Genomic DNA, 22,916 nt, shown 5'->3' on the forward strand with positions numbered 1-22,916 from the left:
GTCAGGGCCCTGAGGGCACTTCCAGCCCTGAATGCCTCCTCGGCAGACCTCCAGCCTGCCCTGGGCCCAGGCCCCCATGTCAGCCTCAGGGCCACAAGCCCCTGTTCCAGCAAGGCCTCAACAGGCCCAGGGTCCAGCTCCCCAAAGCCTCACCCTGCCCAGCCACCGACTCTGTCTAACCAGGTCCACCCATGGGCCCACATCGCAGCCCAACCTCAGTCGATCCCCAGGGAGGTGCCCAGGGATGGGGCTAGGGCTGCCATGTTGTCCCCTGGCTGCCCAGATCCTGGTGGGGCAGTGGAATGGGCCCTGGCTGCCAAACCCTGTCCTGACCAACCGCACAGGGAGCCCCCATGGTCCCCAGCCCCAAAGGAACTTCCCTGCTTTTGCTGTTCCCTGAGATGTGTGAGAATGGTCAACTGAGTGGACAAAACTAGGAATGTCCCAAAGTGCTGAAGGATCATGGCCACACCGAGTGATTGAAATGTAAAGTGATTTCTGACTGCGTGTATTCAGCTGGCCAGCAGAACACATCAGTGCTTTGCAGAGATACAGCTGTGTGTGTCTTTCCCTTAATATTTCAAATATAAGAAATTGAATTCAATGTACCAGACACGTATTTTCCTTACAAATATTTGAAAGTGCAAAACATAGTTTATAGTGTTAGGAATGAAAAAATATATAATTGAGTTAATATATAAGATAGCCAGGCTTGCTAATATGCTCTACTCATGAATGGATCTGACTAAAAGCTGCCTTTAACTCTGCAGGTAATTGAAGAATGTCACTAGAAAAGAATGACCTCTTACTGCATTTTTCCTTCCTTTGTATTGAAAGGAAAGATTCAGATGCTTCTAACTTCCCCAATCCTTTTTAGTCATTAGATCTTCAATCTCAATGCAATTATTTAAAACATTTTTGTAAAAATTCCTTTACAATCACAATGATTTATCAGAGTGGTTGCTTCACAGTTGACAGGTCAATCTATAGATACACTTGAGGATGATAATAATTATAAAGCCCTTGACAAAATGTCATTCACAAATAGGGTTTTGTTGCATGCATTTTGAATGTGAATTTAGTGCTTGCTGAAAACCACTGTAAGTCCAGGAAGATGAAGTCTGACTTTTTTTTTCTTTTTTCTTTCTTTTTTTTTTTCCTATCAAGAAGCACTTGATAGCAAAAATCCCAAGTAGAGCCTTGCTAATTTTGGTGCAACACTAGTCTTAAATGAGACAGGTATATGGTCTCCATAGATACATAGCAGACCTTGGTTTTTGCTGAGAACCAATATGAGGGTTAATTAGTTCCCATTTAGTAACGTGCAAATATTCAGTAATGTGCAAACATGACTTACTTGAATTGGATTGTGGCCGCACACTGATTTCAGAAAGACAAGTGAACAGTCATGTACTGGTAATGATTATCAGCTGCTGCTGATCTAGGCTAGATTTGCAGAAGAGATCTGAAAAGTCTCTGAGAAGCCTTGCTAATTAACCTCACATTAAAAGGGCCTATCTGTAAATTCATACAAAACTGAGATGACAACTACAATTTTAACAACAATGATAATTAGACTAATGCAGTTCCTCTACCCCTTCTCCTCTTCAGAGGTTTAACTATTTAAGAAAATACCATTTACATTTTATGCTGTATTCTCAAACAGCAGCCCATACATAATCTTATCCTTTTATTCAGCTCCAATCTTTATGCTTCTTTAACAACTATTTTCCAAGTCCCAAAGGCTCAAATTCATTAACGTTGCTCCACAGAATGACATTTTCCTTCTTAGGCAACACTGCTTATAAAAGTAAACCAAGTGGAATTTTACTGGCAAGGACATAGTAAAACAGAAATGCTTGATCACTTTTTTTTTAAACCCTTTTAACAATTTATCTAAAAATTGGTACTATAGTTAACACAGTGCTTGATGAAGTCATTTTGATGAATGCTTGTAAATTTTTTGCTTCATGTACAATGCTCAGATGAAGGTGTCGTATTTTCATTTGTGTTCAAATGTTCAAATACATTCAATATTGAGTTTATTACAGCACTACATTTGCATATATATATATTTTTCTATTTCTACTCACATTCTTGGAGTTAAACAAGTGCATTTACAAATTTGCAAGACTAATAACATGTAAAGTGAAACAAACTTGTGAAGGATATTCAGATCAGAAACTCAGTGTATTAGCCCCTCCCCCCCCCCCCTTTTTTTTTGTGGTGGTGGTGTTTGTGTGTTTGGATTGGGAAAAAAAAAAAAAGACATTGTTCTAGGTGTAAAAGACATTCTTCCATGTGTCTATAAACTGTAGAAATAATAATGCATATGCCACACAGTGATATTTCTTTAACTGTATGTCTGTAAATTATAGCCTTAGAAGATGTGCTCAAACAATAATGAAGGATGGATTTAAAACATGATCAAATCCAGCTCACATTAAAGTGAATAAGACTTTTGTTGTAAACTTTAAGGGGACAAGGGGACTCAGGAAAGTTTGTAACAGTAAGAGCAACATTGCTACACCAGGGGAAAAAAAAAAAAAAAAAGAAAAAAGAAAAAAAAAAAAAAGCCCTGTTTGGTGTTTTAGTCAACTACTAAAATGTTATTGAAAAGACTGGAATATGGGAGAAGAAAACATTGCTGGAGTTCTGTGATATCCTACTTTCGGTAATGATCAGGGCTCTCTGGAAGTAAAACACTTCATGTCCGAATTAAACATTCCTTTCACTTGATGGGCAGTTTTTTTCCAAGTGTAGGTATATTTATACTAGGTAATTTGTAATGGATTATAACATTAATCAAAATCACATAAAAATCTGGTGAAGAATACTTCAAAAATGTCCCATGAACAGACTACTTTATTGAGGTGTGTACTGTAGAAACAGCAGCGTTGAATTCAGATTATTGTGACAATTTGGCTTTCTCCACAGAAGCTTCTAACAAGCTTTCCAAGAGAGAAAATTTCAAATAATCTGGCTTTGGAAAAAGGCACTTGGTCCCTAATTCTTATAAATTAGAAATGAGAACTAGACACCTAAATATCTTTGAGGATAGGGACCTAAATATTTAAGCATTTACTGCATATGACAGTAGAAGCCAAAAGATGCCTAATGATAGCTATGAAAATGTAATTAGGCACTACTTCACAGAGAGTGCTCAAGTCTATGCATGAGGCAATGCTGATTGCCTTTGTAAATATGGTTATGACTGCTGTAACTGAGAGGTTATTTTGTAACTTTTTAGTACAAGGGTTTTAATACAGGATATGTCATTGTGCAATAAATAATTCTTTTTGGCATTTGTTTTTATTTAGTTTCAGTTACTTAAAGGCCTTCTTATTAAAGATTCAACATACACTTTTCTCCAGAATTAAGTACACCAAAAATCAAACCTAAAGCGAGCATTTCACTGCACTGCTTTATACGTATAGCGTTCTAATAAATCTTCAACTTTACAAACATCATAGCAGCAAAAATGTGTATAACAAAACACTATCCATCACAAGCACAGTTTCATGATGAAGCCTGGGACAAGATTTTGTGCAGTTTGCACCAGTATTTGTGTTCCCAGGGGATAAGCAGGTCACCAACTTGGTAAGTACTAATCAGTAAATAATCTTGTGGGTTTTTTAGTGTGTTTAGACTGCTGACTTTGTTTTGCTTGAATAGATTATAAAACTAATTCTAAGATGAAAAACAAGCTTTTTAATCAGTTCTGACAAATATATATATATATGCAGCCTCGAAAAGCAGTTATGAAAGACGGAAAGAAATTACCTCTTTATTTTCAATACCAGTGGAGTCTCATTTTCCATTTACACCATGTGATTCCTGTTAGCTGAGGGAGTTGCCATAAATTAGTTAGTATCAGATGAAGTCTGTAATACAGTCACAAATCCTTTTTGCTTCAAAGCAATCATTTTAAAGCATGAATTACCACAAGGAAAGCTTTTATGTATTTTTCTCTGACTGATTGTTTATTCATTTTGATTTATAAAATAATTAAAAGATAATGTGAGTATCAGAATCCTAGATAGCCAAAGAACTGTTTTTAATATGGGATGGGTCATGCATTGTGGGCAGAATAAATAATAACAACTTTTTTTTTTTTTTTCCAAGGGAGAGAGTACTACTCTAGATTGAATTGGACTTTTACCAACAACTCCATTACCTATCTTAATCAAACTGTGGAAAAAGTTCTGAAATATCCTAAATGGACCAACAAAACCAGAATGTAACATGAACCATTGGAAAATACGTGCCTGATTTTGTAGGATTTAAAAAAAAAAAAAAAAAAAAAAAGTTAATTTTCTTCTAAATTTTTGGATCTTTCTTCACAAGGAGTACAATTACTGTTTTGAAAGTCAGAACTTTTTTTTTTTTTTGGTCATATTTTAATATTTATTATGTTGTGTAAATTAAGAAAAATAGTGGATAAGATCTACTTTTGAACAAGTAAATACTTGTTCTAACTCATAGCTAACATTAAGCAGCAGACTCGACATGACTAGCCCCAAGTCTGTCCTTGAACGTGCAACTGAAAAAGAAAAGTATATTTAAGGGGAATCAAAGCATAGATATGCCTTTAGGGATAGATAATCTGTCATCCAGAATTCCTAACCTCAGACTCTGAGCATCTTTTAGATTCTATTATAAAACCAATTGTTTTCTGAAATGGGCTTTTAATAATGTACAAATATGTCATTAAATTACATTTTTCATCCTAAAACATTACGTCTAACTGAAGGCCTGCTGCAACATTTGAAATAACCAGCCCCAAGTTTTGACAAACAACTAATCAAATAGTTTTAATAGTATAAATTACAAACACAGCGTAAGATGTTTTCCTTGGGCGACTATAAGTGAAACTTGCTTTCCAGAACAACACAGACTAACAGGAGCTGCCAGTTACTCTTGTTGCTCTTAAACCTTACCTTGATTTGGACTTCAGAGGTTTACATGTTCAAGAAAGATCTGTAATTAGATGAGCTGCCTAGACACCTATTCTGTCTCAAATTAAGATTCTGTTTGTGGGGGAAAAAAAAAAAGACAATAATAACAAAAGCCATGTGAAGTATTGCCAAAAGCATAGAATTCTTGAGAATACATGAGATTCTCAGAACTTAATTAACAGCAGCCCCATAAACATATATATATATATATATATATCTGGGGTGTATCAGCCGGTGCTTACAGAAATAGGATGCAGATATTTTACTTAGCCCAAAAAACTCAGGTACAGCACACTAAGGGACCTGTTCATAAAGTTAACTAAACATGTTGAGACTTCTAGCATTGAAGTATTGCAGACAATCTTGCTAGGTCTGTAAAACTATATGGAACAGATTTAGCATTTAGTTAAGATAGTGCTCCGTTGTCAAATTACAGTAATGAGATTTTGGCTACTGATACAGGCAGTCTGGAGTGACAGAAGTGTCAGTCATGCAATTTTCGTCTCTGTCTTGATTGGCTTCCTTCTAAGTTTCTCTAACAGAAGAATAGTGATCAGAACTTGGCCATAAAGAGGCAAAATTATCTTCCCTCCGTTTTGTCCCTGGGAAGAGACAGAAAGTGAGATGGAATAAGAAGAAGGAAGCAGCTATACAAGCTCCCCATCTGGGTGTTAAAGACAGAGCAGATAACACGTGTGAGGCTGTGGATCAGCTGTTGAGGAGCGGATGAGTCCCATTTTAAATTCTGCAATGCTATGCCTATTATCAGAGAGAGGAAGGCATGTACAAACTGTGACCTTCCCTAAGGCACTAGAACGCAAAAAATAAAATCCACATAAAAAAGGAGAAGCAGAGTTTGAGAAAACAAGAGGTAGGGAAACAGACACGCATTACTGAAAGGCTGGATTGATATAGGACTGAAAGAATCTAGTTCATAGAATGGGACAAACTTGGAGGGGGGGTGTGGTGATAACAGGGTATTAAACAGACTCGCGATAGCAGAGGAGAATCTACAGTCTCCTTATTAGCTGTAGTGCTGTAACCCAGTCTGCAACTTGATCTCAGCCAAATTTTCTAGCAAGAACTCCTGTGGTGGGAGCCAAAATTGCATCACTGGAAGTTTGTGAGAGTTGGCATGCACCAGGGGTGGCCAGTGGGAATCCAAAAAGAGAATACAAAGAAATATGATCTCTCCCCCCTGAATAATCCGAGGACAATTTCATGCCTTTTCTGAGTCTGACTAATGCTTTTTCATTATTTAAGGCTGGCAATACTTCATTTTCCTACTCACTTTGTCAAAGTAATAAACACTGATCATCAAAATACAAAGCTGAAAAATATTTTTGAAATATCATTGTGCAAAACTTCCCACCTACTCCATCTCATAACAGTCTTTATGAAAAACAGGAAGGTAGAACTGAGCCATGAGACAATACCTGGATGGAGAGTATGCCCCACTGCTTCAAACGGGGCCAAGCCCCCTTCTTCAGCACCTAACACCATGCATATGCCTACAAAAAGTCTTCCTACAACTGCTCTTTTCACTGTGCCTGACCTGGTTTTCTTACATAGTTTTATTCTGTTTTATTCTATTTAACTGTTATTTTCAGACAAGTAAATTTGTTCTGACATACTACTGTGTACTTGAAGAGATTCAAGTCCTTTATCTATGCAAAGTACAAGTGAAAACATACTTCCCTTCTATAGATTATCCTTAATTTCCTGTCCTTCAGTATCTGCTTATGGATTGTCTATGAATTGGTGTTAAAGCTGATCAGCTTTTTGTATTGAATACACCATGTTGTTGTTTTACAAACTAGCAAACATGAATAGGGGATTATGCATCTTCTTAGTGTCCATATTTCAACGCACAGCTAAGAGCTCCGTTTCCGTCAGAGGGAGAGCAGGCACTTCATTTCACCACATCTACCTTCTGGGCCTGGCTGCTTTCCCTGTGGGGTGATGCCAGCTTTTTGGGGCCTGGTCCCGTGAGGGAAACTGGGCATGAAAGGCACAGCCTGAATGCCAGCGTGAAAAGAAAACTGAGGGGAAAGAAAGGGATGCAAGGGGGCCAAAGGCTGTCAGCCTAGCTGACATTTCGCGGAAGGGTGCGAGGCGATGAGGCCAGCAGGCAGCATGTTGGCCCTTGAGTGGGACAACAGGGGACTAAGCCTCCCCTTTTTTTGTATCAAACACGTGGGTAAACGTTTATTCTGTGTCCTCTCACTGAAGCAGGCCTGAGGAGCCCGCAGGTGCCACCAGGCTATAGCTGAGGGACCCTCGGGTCCGTGACTCGCCGGGCCACCAGGTCTGCGGGGGTGGGGTGGGGAGAAAACCCCAAGAAAATCCCGATCCCCTTCCCCACCCTCATCGCCGGACCAGTGCCTCGGGGGGCTCCCCAGAGCGGGGCTCTGCGCAATTTGCGCGCAACTGCGCTACCGCACAGGCCGGGGGTGCAGGCGGGGGCCGCCCGCTCGCTCCTGCCCCGCGGCGCCTCCGGGGCCCCATTAGCTCGCTAATTGCTCCTCGCGCATCGATCGGGCGGGGGCGGGGGGCGCAGCCGCCGCCGCCCCGGCTCTATTTCAGGGCGGGCGGCGCCGCCGCGCACCTGTCCCGTCCCGTCCAGTCCCGTCCCGTCTCTGCCGCCCACCGCCCTGAGCCCCGCGGCGCTCCCCCGCCTGCCTCCTTCCCTCCCTGCCCAGCTCCGCACATGGCTGACGCGGGGTTCCCCGGAGCCGGTGCCGCCGCCGGGGGGGACCCAGCCGCCGACGAGTTCCGAGACATCATCCGCAGCCGCTCCGGTAGGCGCCCGCGCCCCCTACATCCCGTCCCGTCCCATCCCGGCGGGGGTCGGGGCTGGGGTCTGCGCCGTGGGGGCGTCGGTCAGCTTTTATTTATTTGTGTTTCCCTTCTTACGATGTCTTTAATTAGCTTAACTTTTGTTGAGCACGGAAGGAGCTCGCCCGCCGACGAGCGGTTCTCGCTACGGCCGGAGCGATGCTGGCGGCCCCACGCTGCCCGAGGAGGGTCCCCCCCCGGCCGGGCAGCGGGACCCGTCGCTAAATCCGCGATCGGCGGCAGCTGTGAGGTTCCCCCTTCCGTACCCCCCAGAGGGCTAAGATAGAGTTTCAGGTGCCTGGGCTCTTTTTGCTTAGCCCTGGAAAGAAACCAAATCCGTGGTAGTAAAGGTATTTATAGACCATTCAGCTCGTTTGCAGCACAAGTGCACGGGGAGTTACAAATTAAAGTAATTCCTCTTGAAGCTCTGTGTGCTTGCCCAATAAGCGAGCCTTAAAATAATGGTGGCCTCGTGTGCTTGAATAACTTGTAAAACAGGCCAATTCTTTAAGTTGTGTTAAGAAACAGCACTATCAACGAAATAGTTGTCATGTTTAACGGGATAACTAGAGCTGCTGTGGGATCTTTAGCTCTAAAAGCGTTGGGGTGGTGGTAAGCATCTTGAAGGAAGCGCGTTGCCCTGGTAGGGGTTGGGTGGCTGCTATGATGTTGTTTTTTTCCTCAAGTCCTGCTTCTGGCTCCCAGGCTATGTCCTTTTGTCTATATTTCTGTAGCATGAGGAGAACATGAAAGGGAAAAAGTGGTGAGCTGCCTCAGTAGTCATTCCTGGTGAAGCTGGGCGTGCTGACCTTTACAGCGGTGCATGATCCCAGTTCCATACTTAGCTCATTCTATAGCTCAGGGGATATGGAATGCAAGGCGAGTATGGCACAAAGCAAAGCCCCCTTAATTTAAAAGGTTGACCTGTTAGCATGCAACTGTTACTGGTTGGAGATGAGAAAACTTGAAGGATTGCAAAAAAATGTTTCAGGTCTGTGTAGTTAGTAACTTTACTGTTACATGATTATGGCTCTGACTTAGCAGCACTTCCTCCCACCTTTCTTTTTATTTTCCCTATAGCTAGCAACTGATTGCATCATTGTTTGCTTTCCCACTTTAAAAATCTGTAATTGAGATCAGACAGCCTCTGAAAAGTGTATTTTTACCTATGTTTCCCAATTATTTCTTATATTCTCTGTTTTGCTTTGAAAGTTTGTTTCCAAATAGACTTTGGTGGCAATATGTTAGTTGCATATTGTAATAAATGTAAGATCTCAAATGACTCTAAAATATTTCTCTAGTTTTCTGCTATAGAGTAATATTAGAATTTAGATGTTAGCAGTAGAGAGAGAGCAAACATTTGTGTTTCTTAATTGGACACAATTCCCATGTCTATTCTGGATGATGAATCAGAAACAGGATCAGTTTAAGGATCATAGAACTGTCCCAGATGTTTATAAGCCCAAAGAAATGAGAAAAATCAATTTCCATGGCGATTTTCATTGCAAGGGTATATATATTCTTTTTTCTTTTTTTTCTTTTTACCCCAAGCTGTTCCCCCCCCCAAGTGATCTTTCATTTGTTCTTATCTTTCATTGTTATCATCTAATTTTGAAATATGCTTCTTAAAATATGGCTACACATTTGAGGATGAATAGTAATCATAAATCAGTGTAGGCTTTTGCAGAAGGATGCTGAGAAGAGCTTGAATTTGTAAGCCTGAGGATAGGCTCATTTTATTTTAGGGCTTTCTGTAACCTGTTACCTAGGTAAGGCATTTGTCCAGTTGTGATGCTCCATTTGTTTAGACATGCATTCACCTTAAACAGTTTTGAATTTAAAGTTATAAGAGGGCTTCTTGTGAGTGAAATGCTGGCACAGCCTCTTTAACCAGATCATAATGATAAGGATGCTAAACTGTTCCCAGGTGGCTCTTCAGAGGTCTGCAGAAAGGATTTTGTGATCCAGCAGGGAAGCTCTCAGTGATTGGAAATGAAGCTAGCACAGAAAGTCCTTGGAGAGTTAGGGCATTGGATACTGAAGTAGTTTTAAGAGCTTGTATCCCACTTGTTTTTCATTCTGTTTATATTAATTTCATGCTTCAGGGGTCTGCTGCTTTCTAAAATGGTGTGGAGGAATTTTTTGCCCTCCTGAATATAAAACAAGACCTCTGGTAGGTGCAGGGTTTGCCTTTTCATTGAGCTAGAGGAAAAGACAGAACAGAAAATTTTGATGCACTAGCCATAATGAAATCTCCAACATTCCTGTTCTTTGAGGTCTTATTCAAAAGCTTAGAGCACCAGTGTTTTAATATGGGCTGATGTGGATGGCATTATTCTGGGCATCCTGCTGTCAATTCTGGGTAAAATAATTGGAAAAATTGAGGATTTGCTTCATGTAAAGAAACAGTGAAAATGTTAAAATCAAAGGTTGTTAGCAAAATTTAATGGAAAGTAGGCTCTGTCAAATATTTATTCTGCTAAGAAATTTTCTGGATAAAAGAATTTGTCTCAGTATACTGAGACAAAAAAATTATTACTAGCAATAAAATGCCTAGTAAATTGTTTAAATCCCACAAAACTGTTGTACTACAAAAGTTGCCATCGGGGAGTTGTAATGGAATTGGGTTATCCCTGTTGTATCTCTCTGCAGGGATAATCACTAGTTCCAACACTAACTCATCATTTTTCACTTGCACTCACACAGGATGGTTTGGGTTGCCTGGGTGTTCAGAGAAGATTCATGCAAATATGAAGCGTAGGAATGAGGAATGCAAGCTGTGCCTCTGGAGTGAGTGATGGCATTGGAAAAAAATCAGTGGTCGTTGTGGGTTCAGCATGTGCTTGTAATGTAGAGACATGATATAGGTGTAGGAAAGTTATTTTTAACTTGTGTACATGGCATGGCTGACTAATACCAGAAATTCTGACGTTTCCTTAGGAGGCTATTCAAAAAAGAATATGGAGAAGATCCACAAAAACTGAGAAGTAAGGAAAATGTCTGTGGAACTCAGCTGGTAGTTCTTTTACTTTTTTTTTTTTTGCAAGCTAGGGAAGTGACTTTATTTCTTTGAATGATTACATTCATGGGAAGAAAATCCTGAAGGCCTAGCAAGGAAAGGTGTAGGAAGGACGAAAAACTAAAAGCTAACAAATTCAAAGCATGCAGGATCTTGAGTAGTGAAGATGGTTAACATCTGGGACTAGATCTTCCATCTCTAGAGGTATTCATCCCAGCAGTTCGTACTTATTTCCAAGGTAAGTTTTATCCAAGTATGAGTTACTGGGCTCCATACTTAAGAGCCTGTCATAAATCGTCAGTCCAGCCATCTGTCTTATGGTCCCTTCTGGCCATAACTGTATTCACTTGTGAATCTTCTGTTAATAAAAGGATATTTTATATAGAGCTTCTAGCTTAATGCTTGCTGCAGAACTGGGCTGTCCCCAGACCTGGCTGACCACCTAGCTCCTTACTGGTGTGAAGCTTTTGTTGAGTCCTCCCTTTGTCCTGTGTGTGTGCATTTGTAATGCTTAAGATAAAGCTACTAAAAAACAGAACCCACCTGGGTCTCAAAATGAGTGGACTAAGATAGATCCAGATAGATGTTAAGTTACTATTAGAAAAAAGACAGTGAAGTGCAAGTACAAACATGTAACAAGTTGCATTCATTTCCCAAATGTTTAAGTGAGCCAGTCGAAGTGTGGATCTTTGATATATCATAGTTGATGTCATGATTATTGAACACATGGACACCATGCTAGTTAATGCACCAGGAAGTTACAGAGAATAAAACCTATCTTTGATTTAATTTCTGAGAAGAACATGCTGTTTCCATTGCCTTAGAATTTTTCCTGGCTTCCCGTCAAGTATCATGATCATGTCTAGAATGTATTTAGATGCTCATTATATGAAAAGTGCATTTGGAAGAATTTTTAAAAATAATGTAAATACAATTCAAAGCAGAGTGTTTATCTGTAATAAAAACATACATGCAGTAAATACTTTCTAAATCTTCATTAAATGGAGATTTCATTATTACTGTTGCAGAGCTTAGTAACTGTAGTCATGATTAGCAACAGAAAGCCCTCTAATTTCTTCACCGTTTCATACAGAGCTTATAGAAAAAGGGCTTAAGATGTCATTTGTTCTTAAATTCTATCAAAATTTATGTGGATGCAGAGCGAGCTGCTGTTCTGGCATGCTGACTTTGCGTAGAGGAATGATTTGGTGTGGTTCAGGGCTTGTAAGTGAGGATGTGACCCTCGCCAGTCTTGCATTCCCAGTGTGAAGTTGCTGTGACTTGAGGTTTTGACTGGAAGACAACTGGTTGTGATACACAGAAAAACAATTGTTGAACAGGAATTAGCTAAGCAGTGTTAAACAAGTACATATTCTGGACACTTGGTTTCCTGTTGTACTTTATGCCATAAAAAGGTATAGATGCAGTATAGAGAAGCTATACTAGTAGTTACATATGGTTGTTCTTTCTCCCCATGCTCCCCCCAGCTTTATCAGTGTGGGAACTCCAGGTGACTCAAGCTCTGAGTACCTGTCCCAGATGGGGTAGCCTGAGTGCGTGCTTTTCTTCTCCTGCCAGCACTTGGAGACCTCCTCTCATGGGTACAGAGAAGCAGCACAGGGCTGTGCTCAGCTTGCTTGGCTGCAGTACATGTCCAGCTCTAGATGATGATGCCTGTTGAACATTAGTGGTATGTCTGGTGGAAATCAAATGAATCAACAAATGGTTCTGTTCCACAGACCATATATGCTGTTTTTGAGGCTTTTCCTGACGAGGGAAGCCTCGTGTGCCCTCACAGTGCTTTGATGTGAGCGTGCCGGAGGGCTGGGACAGAGCGTTCACTGTGCCTGGGTGTGCATACCACTTGCTGTCTGAGGGTGTTGAAAGGGCACTTAAGGAATTCTTCTGGGCAGGAATTTTAAGTAATTTCTCATCTGAATCTGTTTGAGATTTTGTGGCGTGCTTGCATGGCATTGCTGCCCCAGCTGCAAGGAGCTGGATCTCCTTCAAAAATAAAAGGAATATCTTTGCGGCTGCTGAGGGTGGGGATTTGGTTTTGATGAATCACAGCTAGTGCTCAGCAGGGAAGGGAGACTTGTACGTGCTATCTCTATTCCTGAACGTGCGGTGTGTGGGAAGAACTGTGGATCTTGTCCAAAATGGCTCTAGGGGCTGAGCCAAGCTACCCTATGAGGCAAACTGTGAGATCCATGGTTATAAAGCTTGTGTGTGTGTTAAAATGAATATTTATTATATATTTTGAAGTCTGAGTTTGGATAGATGTAGTTGCATATCAAAAAAGAAAACTGCTGACAACTCTGAATGAAACAAATATGGATATAAACTATTTGCATGCTAGTTCTTGGCCTTACCTGTTCAGCTATATTTCTGTGGGACACTTATGGCATGCACAGCAACTGTAGAACAAAAGCTGATAGTGATGAAGTAGCAATATCCTTGTGCTCTTGTTTATCCCACTTCTTGTGTCAAGGCAGGACATTGCTGGGTCTTGCAAACAGTGGAGTGCTGATTATAGTCTGAATCCTAAGGTCTTGCAACTTGAGCCTTTTGGTAATGTTTACAATCACAAGCTGTAAAGGTGTCTTTTAAGGTGTTGTAGGTCATTTTTAACTCTGGTTTAGATGTGTAAAAGATTCTTCAGTAAAAACAAAAGGATTTTGCTAAATTCATTACTTCATCCTATGCTGTGTACTGTTATATTCAAATCAATCCCCCCCATAAAACTAGATTTAAATATTTGTTTCTCTCTTGGAATTAAGTTTTCAGGCTGGCTTGTTTTTCTTATTTCAAGGTATGTCTGTTATTTCCATTACACTCGACAGGCTTGCTTTCTCTTTATCAGAAAGAGAATCTGACCATGCACAGTACAAGCTCCTTATCTTGGTGTAGAGGATACCTTACTCTGATGGCTGTAAAACTGGCTTTTGGATATTCAAGCAGATTTTTTTCCTATCTATTCAGTGTAAACATTATGCATTTAAAAACCACGGGGTCTGCTATGTTCAGAAGTGCTGTTTGCTTGCAGCTTCTGTCAGTACTGTCATCTCAATCTGAATACAAATGGGAGGTGGGAAATCACTCCTAAAAGCATTACCAAATGTCTCAAAAGTTAATTCCTGTCAGTAGTAGTCTCTCTGGAAGAAGAAATGCTTACTCTTGAGCAACTTCAAAGGTCATCTGAACAGCAATTTAGATTAATATATTAATTTTACATTTTGCTCTTTAAATATCTGTATTTTTTGTGAATTGCTTGCCTTCTGTATACTGTTGTCTTGGCAACAATATTTTTGTACTCTAAGAAGTTCTGAGATTTCAAATATAAATTGAAAGAAACACTATAGCCAGGTTTCTTAAGCTAGATTTAGAAACAGAGCACTCGTAAACAGTTAACATTATGGTTTCATTCTTGCCAAAGGAGCAGTGCATCTAACAGCTGATTGTGTCCTGTGAATAAGTACCCACATCTTGTGATTAACCTTATGTCCTGCTGGACATTAAAGGTAATGTAATTATTTTCATTAAAGGAGTCTTCTGTAATTTGGATTCCAAGTTGAGAGAACTCAGTTCAACAGTTCTCCTGTGTCTCTGCCGCCTTAAGGTAGGAATCATCACTAACTTGAATCAAGTGATGATTTGTTAGTGGCTATTAGCAGTGGTGGGGGAACTGGTATTAACTTTGAAGTATGAATACCATTTCCTTGTGAAAGCAAACCTATTTCCCACCATGTACAAATGTTTTGCTGTGTAATGCTCCATCCATTGTTGAATCTGTGATTTATTTAAAAAAAACAAAAACACCCTACCTCATATTTCTAGAGCTTGATGAGCAATCTATTGTTTTGTGTAATCTGGCAAAAGTATTGTACTGAATTTCAAGGTTAGTTTTCCGCTGTCCTTATTATCCTGTATGATTGATATCAAGAGTATGATGTGATTGAGTTATGCTGCAGCATGCAATCAGATACCATAAATAGTATTATCTACATAAAGTCTTGGAAGTGGTTGCTGGGCTGCTTCTAAAGTGCACTTTGGCTTGGATGTGGAAGCTGCAGTTTAGAACATAATTTTAAAATACTGCTCTGTTTACTAGGCAAATAATACACTGGTTAGCTACCTTATTTGCTTGTTTAGAAGGATGATTGAATTGTAAAGAAATGTACATTAAGTACCACAAGTTTATTTTGTTCATAGCTTGTAAAAGCTGTTTGTACCTGTTGCTCAGTATGCAGTGCTTGGCAAACAGCCCAACTATCCAAAGAGCACACTGGCAAACACTCAAGACTGTAGAGACTGTAGTGTTGCAGTTTTCATTTCTACTTTGTAGGTGGAGAAAGAGGAAAAAAGTAAAAGAGACACTCTTAAACCTAGTGTTGTACCTAATTTTAAGATAGCAATGGGGAAAGAGGAGAACAGCTATGAAGAATGCCAGTTAGTGAAAACTTCTGGATGAGCTGTAGCTCCAAATCAGCTTGCTGAAAAGGCTGGCACTACTTTATTCAAAAGGCAAAACATTTTTTTATATCTAGAGGCAGTGTATTAACAAGCCAAACTGTTAGCTGGTACTGCATGGTTTTGACATGTTTTGTTAGATGGAGTCTGCCCTTCTCATTCTCTAATACCTAGATAAACTTGGTATTTTGATATTTGGAGTTTATCAGACTGGCTACAATGGATTAATATGATGTTTGAGCTTCAAGCTGTAAGATCAGTAGGAGCAGGCAAGCATAATGAAGTTTTATAATCAATTTATGTTCAATAGAAATTTTTTTTGTCTTGATGGTCCATGTCTGCTGAGAACCATCTTCACCAAGTGTTTTCAGCCTTGCAGGCCACACTTAAAACTGTGAAGAGTAAATCTGTTGTACCTGTGACCAAAACCTATTTTTTCAGTCCCAAGTGCACTATATAATTCAAGGGACATCTTTGCTTTAGACTGTCTAACATCACAGTAAGCGTGGTAAGGTTGGAAACTGAAAAAAATTAAGTCTTTAATTTTTTTGTCAACCTCCTCATACCCCAATAACTAGGCAAATTCAGTTAGGTTTTTGGGATCTTTCTCCATTTATCTCAAGCGTAATATTTTGCTGAATGCTAGGGGGGAAATAGCCAAGGATTGGAAAAGTGCTTTTCAAAATAAAGTTCCTCAGCTGAACGCTAGCTTCACACTCAGAAGGATCTCATATATTTAAAAAATACAAATTTGTAGAAGGATCTCAGTGCTAATGCTGGACTTGACCTAGTCTGAAGTGGATTTGCTGCTGCTTTGGGATCCTTTGCTCATGCTTTCCTGCATCCAACACAGAGGTGAAGAACAATTGTGCATGAAGAAACTTCTGGTCTGCTTACCAGTCCCTATTGGATTTGTTGAACGTATGTTGGTGCAGTCATATTTCTCTTGTTTGACGGTCTCAGCAACAGTGGTCATAATGCTGGAATACGCCCTGGTCTCTGGAGTAACTGCCGAGTTCTCTGCTGGTTTTCAGTAGCTGTAGAGGTGGTCAGTAGTGCAGAACAGAATTACAGGTGGAAGCCCAGCACTAATGCACTGAAACATGCTGCTAAGCATCTGCATGCTGGCTTCCTCAGAGCTGTGCAATGTGGACATAACCAGATACTGCTTCTGCTGAGGCAGGCTTCTTCCCCTCCTAGATGCCGAAAGTAATTGGAGAACTTGGCTTGTTAGAGATAATTAAAGGAAACACTGGGTACTAATTGGGTTCTAATGTCCTAGAGTAAAAGTTGCTTAACTTCTTCCATGCCCCCCAGCTCTTGGAAAAACCTTTCCAAGGATCTGTTCCTTTAAATATAAACAGATGAGGAAATGTGATGGCCCTTAGGCAGTCGTCTCCCTTCCTGCTGAGCAGTCCCAGGTGATCTTCTCTAGAATTGCACTCCTCTGGGTTTCCACCAAGTGTTCGGTTATTTGGAGAAATGAGTCCCCAAAAGGAGTGGTGCTAATTTGCATAGCAATGTAGAAAACTACTTTGTTGCTCTGGTTGCCATTTGCCTGATGGTTAAACAGAGGCATAGATACTACTAATCCATTCTTGTAAGACTGAGAAGTCAGTTAAACCCCATACACCTGAACTATAGATCCCTTCTCATCAAGATTTCCTTCATGGTTAATGTGCCTTCCCCCAGATAATAAATTAGCAACCGAGGATGGAATACCAATGTCAATCCCATTCTTTAAACTCTTCGTATAATCTCCCTCAGGATATTTCAGAGGAAAATCAGCTACAGTAGATCCCCCTTAGAAACTGGCTCTAAAATAATCCCTTGCCTGACTCATTTAGACTTATGTAAAATATTCTGCTGGAAAGTTCTTAGTGATCCAACATGTCAGGATTACAGTCATCCTTCATGGGAAGGAATAGAAGGTACAGTGTATAGAAAAATGACTTCTGCAGTCAAACAACGTTCATATTCTAAACATAAGCACTTAGCCAAAAGACTTTAAAGCTTCTACAAATCTAGAATAGTTCTTAAAATTCCAGTGCTTAAGTCTTGTAAAAGCACTATTTTTGTGTATTGGTTTTTAAAAGTATTTTGGTTTAATTGATATTAACAGTGTATTTCATCTCTTGTAGCTGTTGTAATTTAAAAAAATACTTCTGAGTTTAAAGACTATCAACTCTGTGAAATTCTTCATAGCATTGGTTACAGTAATAAGAAGGGGATGTCTTTGTGGTATGAATCTGTATGAACACTGAAATCTCAACTTTCTTATGAGAGATGAGCCTAATTCTCCTTCTTCCAAGATGTTATACCTTCTAGCATCCTAAATAGGTAAGACTATACTTGAAACAACAGGGAAATGGTATTTAAAATTCATGCTTTGTCTTTCATGAGTAATGCTTTCACAGCTGGCCAAAAGGATTCTTCATTCTACATGAAATTGAAACAATTCTTAACAAATGTTCTCTTTTACTAAAAAAAAAGTGAAGCTCACCATGAATTGCAGGCCACACATCAGGGAGCCCAGCTTCAACAAAGCTTGGGATTACTTGCTAGTATATCCCATAACAGAGTCTGATGGTGTATCTTCTTCTCAATACAGGCATGTATGATAGAATATAAAATACCTGAAAACCTTCAGGTTCTCAGTCTAAAACCCCAGACAGCTGCTTTGATTCCCACACTGCTGGATGGGCAAATTGTTTCAAGGCCACAGAGGTATGACGTGTTGCAGTTCTGGCTTTGTGGTGTTAACTGCAGTTAAATCTACTTGTAATGGAGCAAGATGAATGTCTGCCACATACTTAAATTGTGGATGACTGTTCTCTGATTGCACCCAGCTTTATCTTACATTCACACAGCCTAATCTTCAGTAGGGTTTCCTCTAACTTCAGAGGATGCTTCAGCAGGTGCACCTGCTTCAAGGGTGGATGTGCCCTGGCCATGTACCTCAGAGCTTGATTTATAGCTCTATCCCATCCTATGGAGCTGAAGGTCTCATCAGGCCTTGATGTAATTCACATAAAACTGGTAACAATGCTTAAAAGTGAAGCTGCAACTCAAGCACTGTCTGTTCTTGAGTGGCTCGAACCGTAGGTTGGATGCATAACATGTCAACCCTAGTCACTAGACCACGTCCCAGGAAGCGTGTGATAGCTGTTGGCACTTCTGAAAACAGAATAGCATGTGAACGGTAATGTATTCCAGAACAAAATACGGCTGTAGTAGCACCCGAGTGATTGAAAGCAGTGGGTGGCTGGGTATTTCAGTGAGCACGTGGTGGCTTTCTAGCTGGGAAGGCTGGTTTGTTTGCTGCAAATGTTCTGCCTGTGGTTCCTTGCCAGAGCACTGTTAATAAAGGAGGGTTGATGCCTTAAAATAGACAAATGTATTCCCTGTATATAACACCATAAATGTGTGGTGGGCAGTGCTATTGTTGGAGTGCTGCATTAGTTAAATGTTCTGCTAAATACAACTCAAACAAGTATATCCTATGTGCTTCTACCTAGATGAGTACAAAACATGTAGAGTACTATTTGAGAAACGTGCAGTATGCTAAAATCTAAACTGAGTGACTGGATGGGCAGGAATGTGTAATCCTCATGTCTCAGGTATGCACGTGTGATTATGCATAGAGATATACTCATAGAGATATACTCTGAGGGGTAGGGGAAAGTCTAATTTAATTTCAAATTCCTTATTAAATATTTTCATGTAATTCAATTAGGATGTTGTTGGCAGCAGTTTACAGAACACTTGTCAAAGTAAAGAGCAACTTGGCATATTTTGTTTTCAGAACTTCAAGTGCCAAATTATTTAAATCCAATCAGATCATAAAACTGACACTGGAAGTAAACCTGTAACTTTTTTTTGATTAAGAGTTTACTTGTGTAGAAACTAACTTCATGGGTGTTTCATGCAGGTGTGAGTGTGACTGAAATGAGCATATCCCTATACAGGTTTGTTCTGAGCCACAAATTCAGTGTGTATGCAGCTTGTTTAATGAAGTGAACAAAGTACATAAACCTGAATACATTTAAAGGCAACAAAACCTGTGAGTTATCTAGGCACAATTATGTGTGGGATTTGATCTGTTACTCCCCCTATCCCTGATGACAGGTTTATCCACTTATTGTTGTTCATAAAAACTTAAGGAAACTAAATTTAACAGTTGCCTCAATGCATATGTCTGTTCAAAAACAGACTATTCAAGCATGAACCATGAGACTTAAGAGTCAATTATCTAAAGCAAATGAAAATGCAGGTGTATAAAATGTAACTATGTGTAAACAACAAGATTCTTTCCTATGTAAAAAAAAAAACAGCTCAAATTTATTTTGTCAAGAGTTTTGTATTTGACACTTGTGTTATTTCAATGTTGAGTTTCTATCTCAACTCATGAAAGTTTACTGGTAGTGTAGAATCCCTCACTTCTAAAGTACATCACTTGCACTTAAGTAATGCTTATGGGTTAACTTAGTGTACACTCACAGTGTACAGTACTTCCTACACACAATCTTGCTTATGATCCTTGGAGCAGGGTTCCAAACTCCAGTGTTCTGTGGAAAGAATGCATGTTTACTGACTCCACTGATCAGTGTCTATGCAAGATTTATTTTTTGGAAGGAATAAAATACAGTGATTTATGGCTTAATGTAATGCTGTTGTTCAGGTTTATGTTCCAAAGCAATAAACAGTAGATGCCTGGTTAAGAGAACTTGATTTTCTTATGTTAGGAGAAAATTAGTACCTTATAATATTTAATACCCATAGCTTTCTTTGATACAAATGCGTCTTAATTAGAAGTGATAATCTGGTGTTTTGAAGACTAAGGAGTGTATACTAGTTCAGGTATAATAATTGATTTTCCTCTAAGGTATTAAAAATAAAACAATACAGAGTAGCTTCTTCCTCTAATCAGGGTCACATTTTAACTGTGTTCTTTGGTCCATTAACACATCTTGAATTCTAGAATACCAATTACCTGATAGAGCAATGGACCATGCTTCTTTGCTTTGTAGAATTGAGATGGCTTATGTCCTTGAATGCTTTTATCAAAAATATGATACAGCTATAATGAAATCACAGTTCAAAGGAAAAAAATGCAAGAGCAACACTCACAGAAGAGTAACAGTTCAGCTTGTCTATCTTCTCCTTTATCCAGCCTTAACGAAAAGGTGCCAGTGGAGTTGAAGGAGAGAGTACTGACACAAGATGCAAGTTGCCCTCTGTCAATAGTGTTTGATCAGAACGTGTAGAATACTGATTTTTTTTCTATCCTGACAGTTTTTCAGTTTTGCATGGAATCGTAACTCCTTTGTTAATCACAGGAAAAATGGACTTATGTTAAAATTTCTCTCAGAATAGGAGACTGCATTATAAATGCTTCCTGAATTTAGCCATAATTTATTTACAAAAAGTGTGTTGTTATTGTAAAGATACACAAAGTTGAAGGTCATAGCCCCAAGGTTCCCAAGAGGTGTGTGCTCCTGTGGTCTTCCTACCTTCTGGATTCTGCATGCCAGTCAGTACAGAAACCAAGACTGGGAAAAAACATCTAGCAGCATACCCTTGATGTGTGCTGTGGCAATGAAGACTAAGCACAGGGTGGAATGGGGGGAGAAACAGGTCCAAGGCTTTTCAGCAGCATTTTCCTTGTGCATGCATAAATTTTTGTACTGGAAAGAATACACTGGGACAAAGTATGTTGGTAACAGTGGTCAAATGGATGTGGGGAGCTACTGTTTGCTTCATAGATTGGTTCTAGTCTGATAGTAGGGATTGGGCAAGCCTTGTGGTCTGTTTTCCCTCTTTATGAAATGGAAAAAAAATACTTCAGGGTAGTGTTTCAGGAAAATGTTAAGATGTACTGGTAGGGAAAAACACATCAGATGCGTATTAAGTTCCATTGCATTTTGTAGTAAAGTAGCTAGCTGGTAGGCTGTAGAGGAAACGAGATGTTCTGAAACATGGAAAAGGTAGTGTAGAAAATGCCCTCCTTTCTTTCAGGAAGGCAAACCATTATTCTTGTGAGATTTTTTTTTCCTTTTATCACTTTCCCTGAGTCCCTGAAATAATTTGACTATACTGAATACCTGGTTCTTTTTGTAAAGAACAAAAAAGAATCTCAATCTTATACACTGGTGGAGCTGAAGAAGTAGAAATCTATCAGGCAGGCCTGATCATTTTATATATAGTTAACTATATATATATAGTTATTTTGCCTTCTGTTTATAGGCAAACCTCTGTACTAGGGGGTTTGTCTTACTTTAATGTTACGGATTGACAAGGGAGGCTCCACATTCTTAAGTTAAGCCCTGTGCAATTGTAATAATTTTAGGGGTAAAGTGACATGTTAACTTATGAATGCAGCATGTGAAAACAGCAAATGTGAACAGTAGTAACTCCTTTTGGGTGTGGGAAATGGACTGAAAAGAGCGATCCCTGTTGAAGAGAGAGACAAGTGGTTGTGCAGAGAAGCCTGTATCCTGTCTGGTTATGTGCAGAACTGCATGGGTCCCTCAGGTAACGTCTTCATGATTTTTTACATGGTTATATGAAGAGATTGAGTGAGAGCTGTGGTATATGTAGTTCACAGGAGCAGAAGAAATGAAAACCTTCCAAGAGAAGAGTAGGAGCGGATTTTATGCAAGCGATCAAAAAAAGTTGGAAATCGCCTTGAAAAAATCTGAAGGATATATGTACTATGTGGCATGCAGCATTATGGATTGCTCTTCTGTATGAAAAATACAGAAAACTCTAGTGTCCTGGATCAGACCGCTCAAGAAAGCGGGGGGAGGAGGAGTTGTGCGCATGGTACTAAAGCAATGGATATTAGCCTGAATTGTCCCAGTGTTTGACAGGGGAGTATGGAGTTGTAATTAAATTATATAAAAAGTCTGAAGAATGTAAACCACCTTAGTTCAAAGATGTCTCTGTAAATGAATACTTTATTTGCAGAACCACATCTCCTGCTGTCAAGTTCCACAGACGATTATGATACAAATCCTACTTAAATGGTTATGTAACTAATTAGTGGTAGGTGTTATCAGCTCACTGTAGCCTTCAAAGTGTTTAGTATTCAAGACCTGTGTTGTATAGGGAGAAGGTTGCATGGTAAAGGATGTGGATTAGAAATTTGGTCACTTTCCTCTGCATGTCATCTTATAATTTTGAAGTATGAAATCTCTGTATTAATGCGTTGTCTAACTATAGCTACATAAATTCAAAAATGTTAAATACAAAAAAAGCCTGCATGGCGTGGAAGATTGGATCCCCATTGCTTCACAAGATGGTTTTCTTCTGGGAAGACTCAATACACTTCTGGTAGTAATTCTGCAGTGACATTAAAGAAATAAGTTTTGCAGGGGGAAAATCCTATATGGATAATGGTAAATTGAGTTTCGTTATTTTAGAAATAAGCAATGTAGGTTGCATGTAGTCTTCTTTTTGAGGGATAACTAGTCTTTTTGACGCAATAAAGGGGTGATAGTTTGTGAATGTTGCTTCAGTAATTGACATTATCTTAATTTGTTTGGAAGTGATTTGCTTAGACGGTAAAGCTTTTTAAGGCTTGTTTACTCATATCCTTCTGTAGAGATTTGTAGATTAAATATTAAAAT

The 22,916-nt window shown here is 39.5% G+C and overlaps 1 protein-coding gene and 1 long non-coding RNA gene across 3 annotated transcripts in view; both read left to right on the forward strand.

Moving 5' to 3' along the window:
• Nucleotides 1-3,223: 3,223 nt before the first annotated feature.
• LOC308186843 lies at nt 3,224-4,914 on the forward strand. The gene is made up of 2 exons (XR_013944330.1): nt 3,224-4,020; nt 4,126-4,914. It is a non-coding gene; the product is annotated as an uncharacterized lncRNA (long non-coding RNA).
• Nucleotides 4,915-7,245: 2,331 nt separating this feature from the next.
• The window catches only part of DMD (dystrophin), a 1,241,121-nt gene continuing 1,225,450 nt past the window's right edge, over nt 7,246-22,916 (forward strand). Inside the window, exon 1 of one of the 2 annotated variants that reach the window (XM_080576230.1) lies at nt 7,246-7,759. In XM_080576230.1, the coding sequence (XP_080432356.1) occupies nt 7,669-7,759 (91 nt within the window). In that variant the 5' untranslated portion in view covers nt 7,246-7,668. The remainder of the gene's footprint in view (nt 7,760-22,916) is intronic. The other variant, XM_080576221.1, reaches the window with a different exon arrangement.

The sequence above is a fragment of the Anser brachyrhynchus genome (assembly GCF_964034855.1).
Source record: "Anser brachyrhynchus genome assembly, chromosome: 1".
Classification (NCBI taxonomy): domain Eukaryota; kingdom Metazoa; phylum Chordata; class Aves; order Anseriformes; family Anatidae; genus Anser; species Anser brachyrhynchus.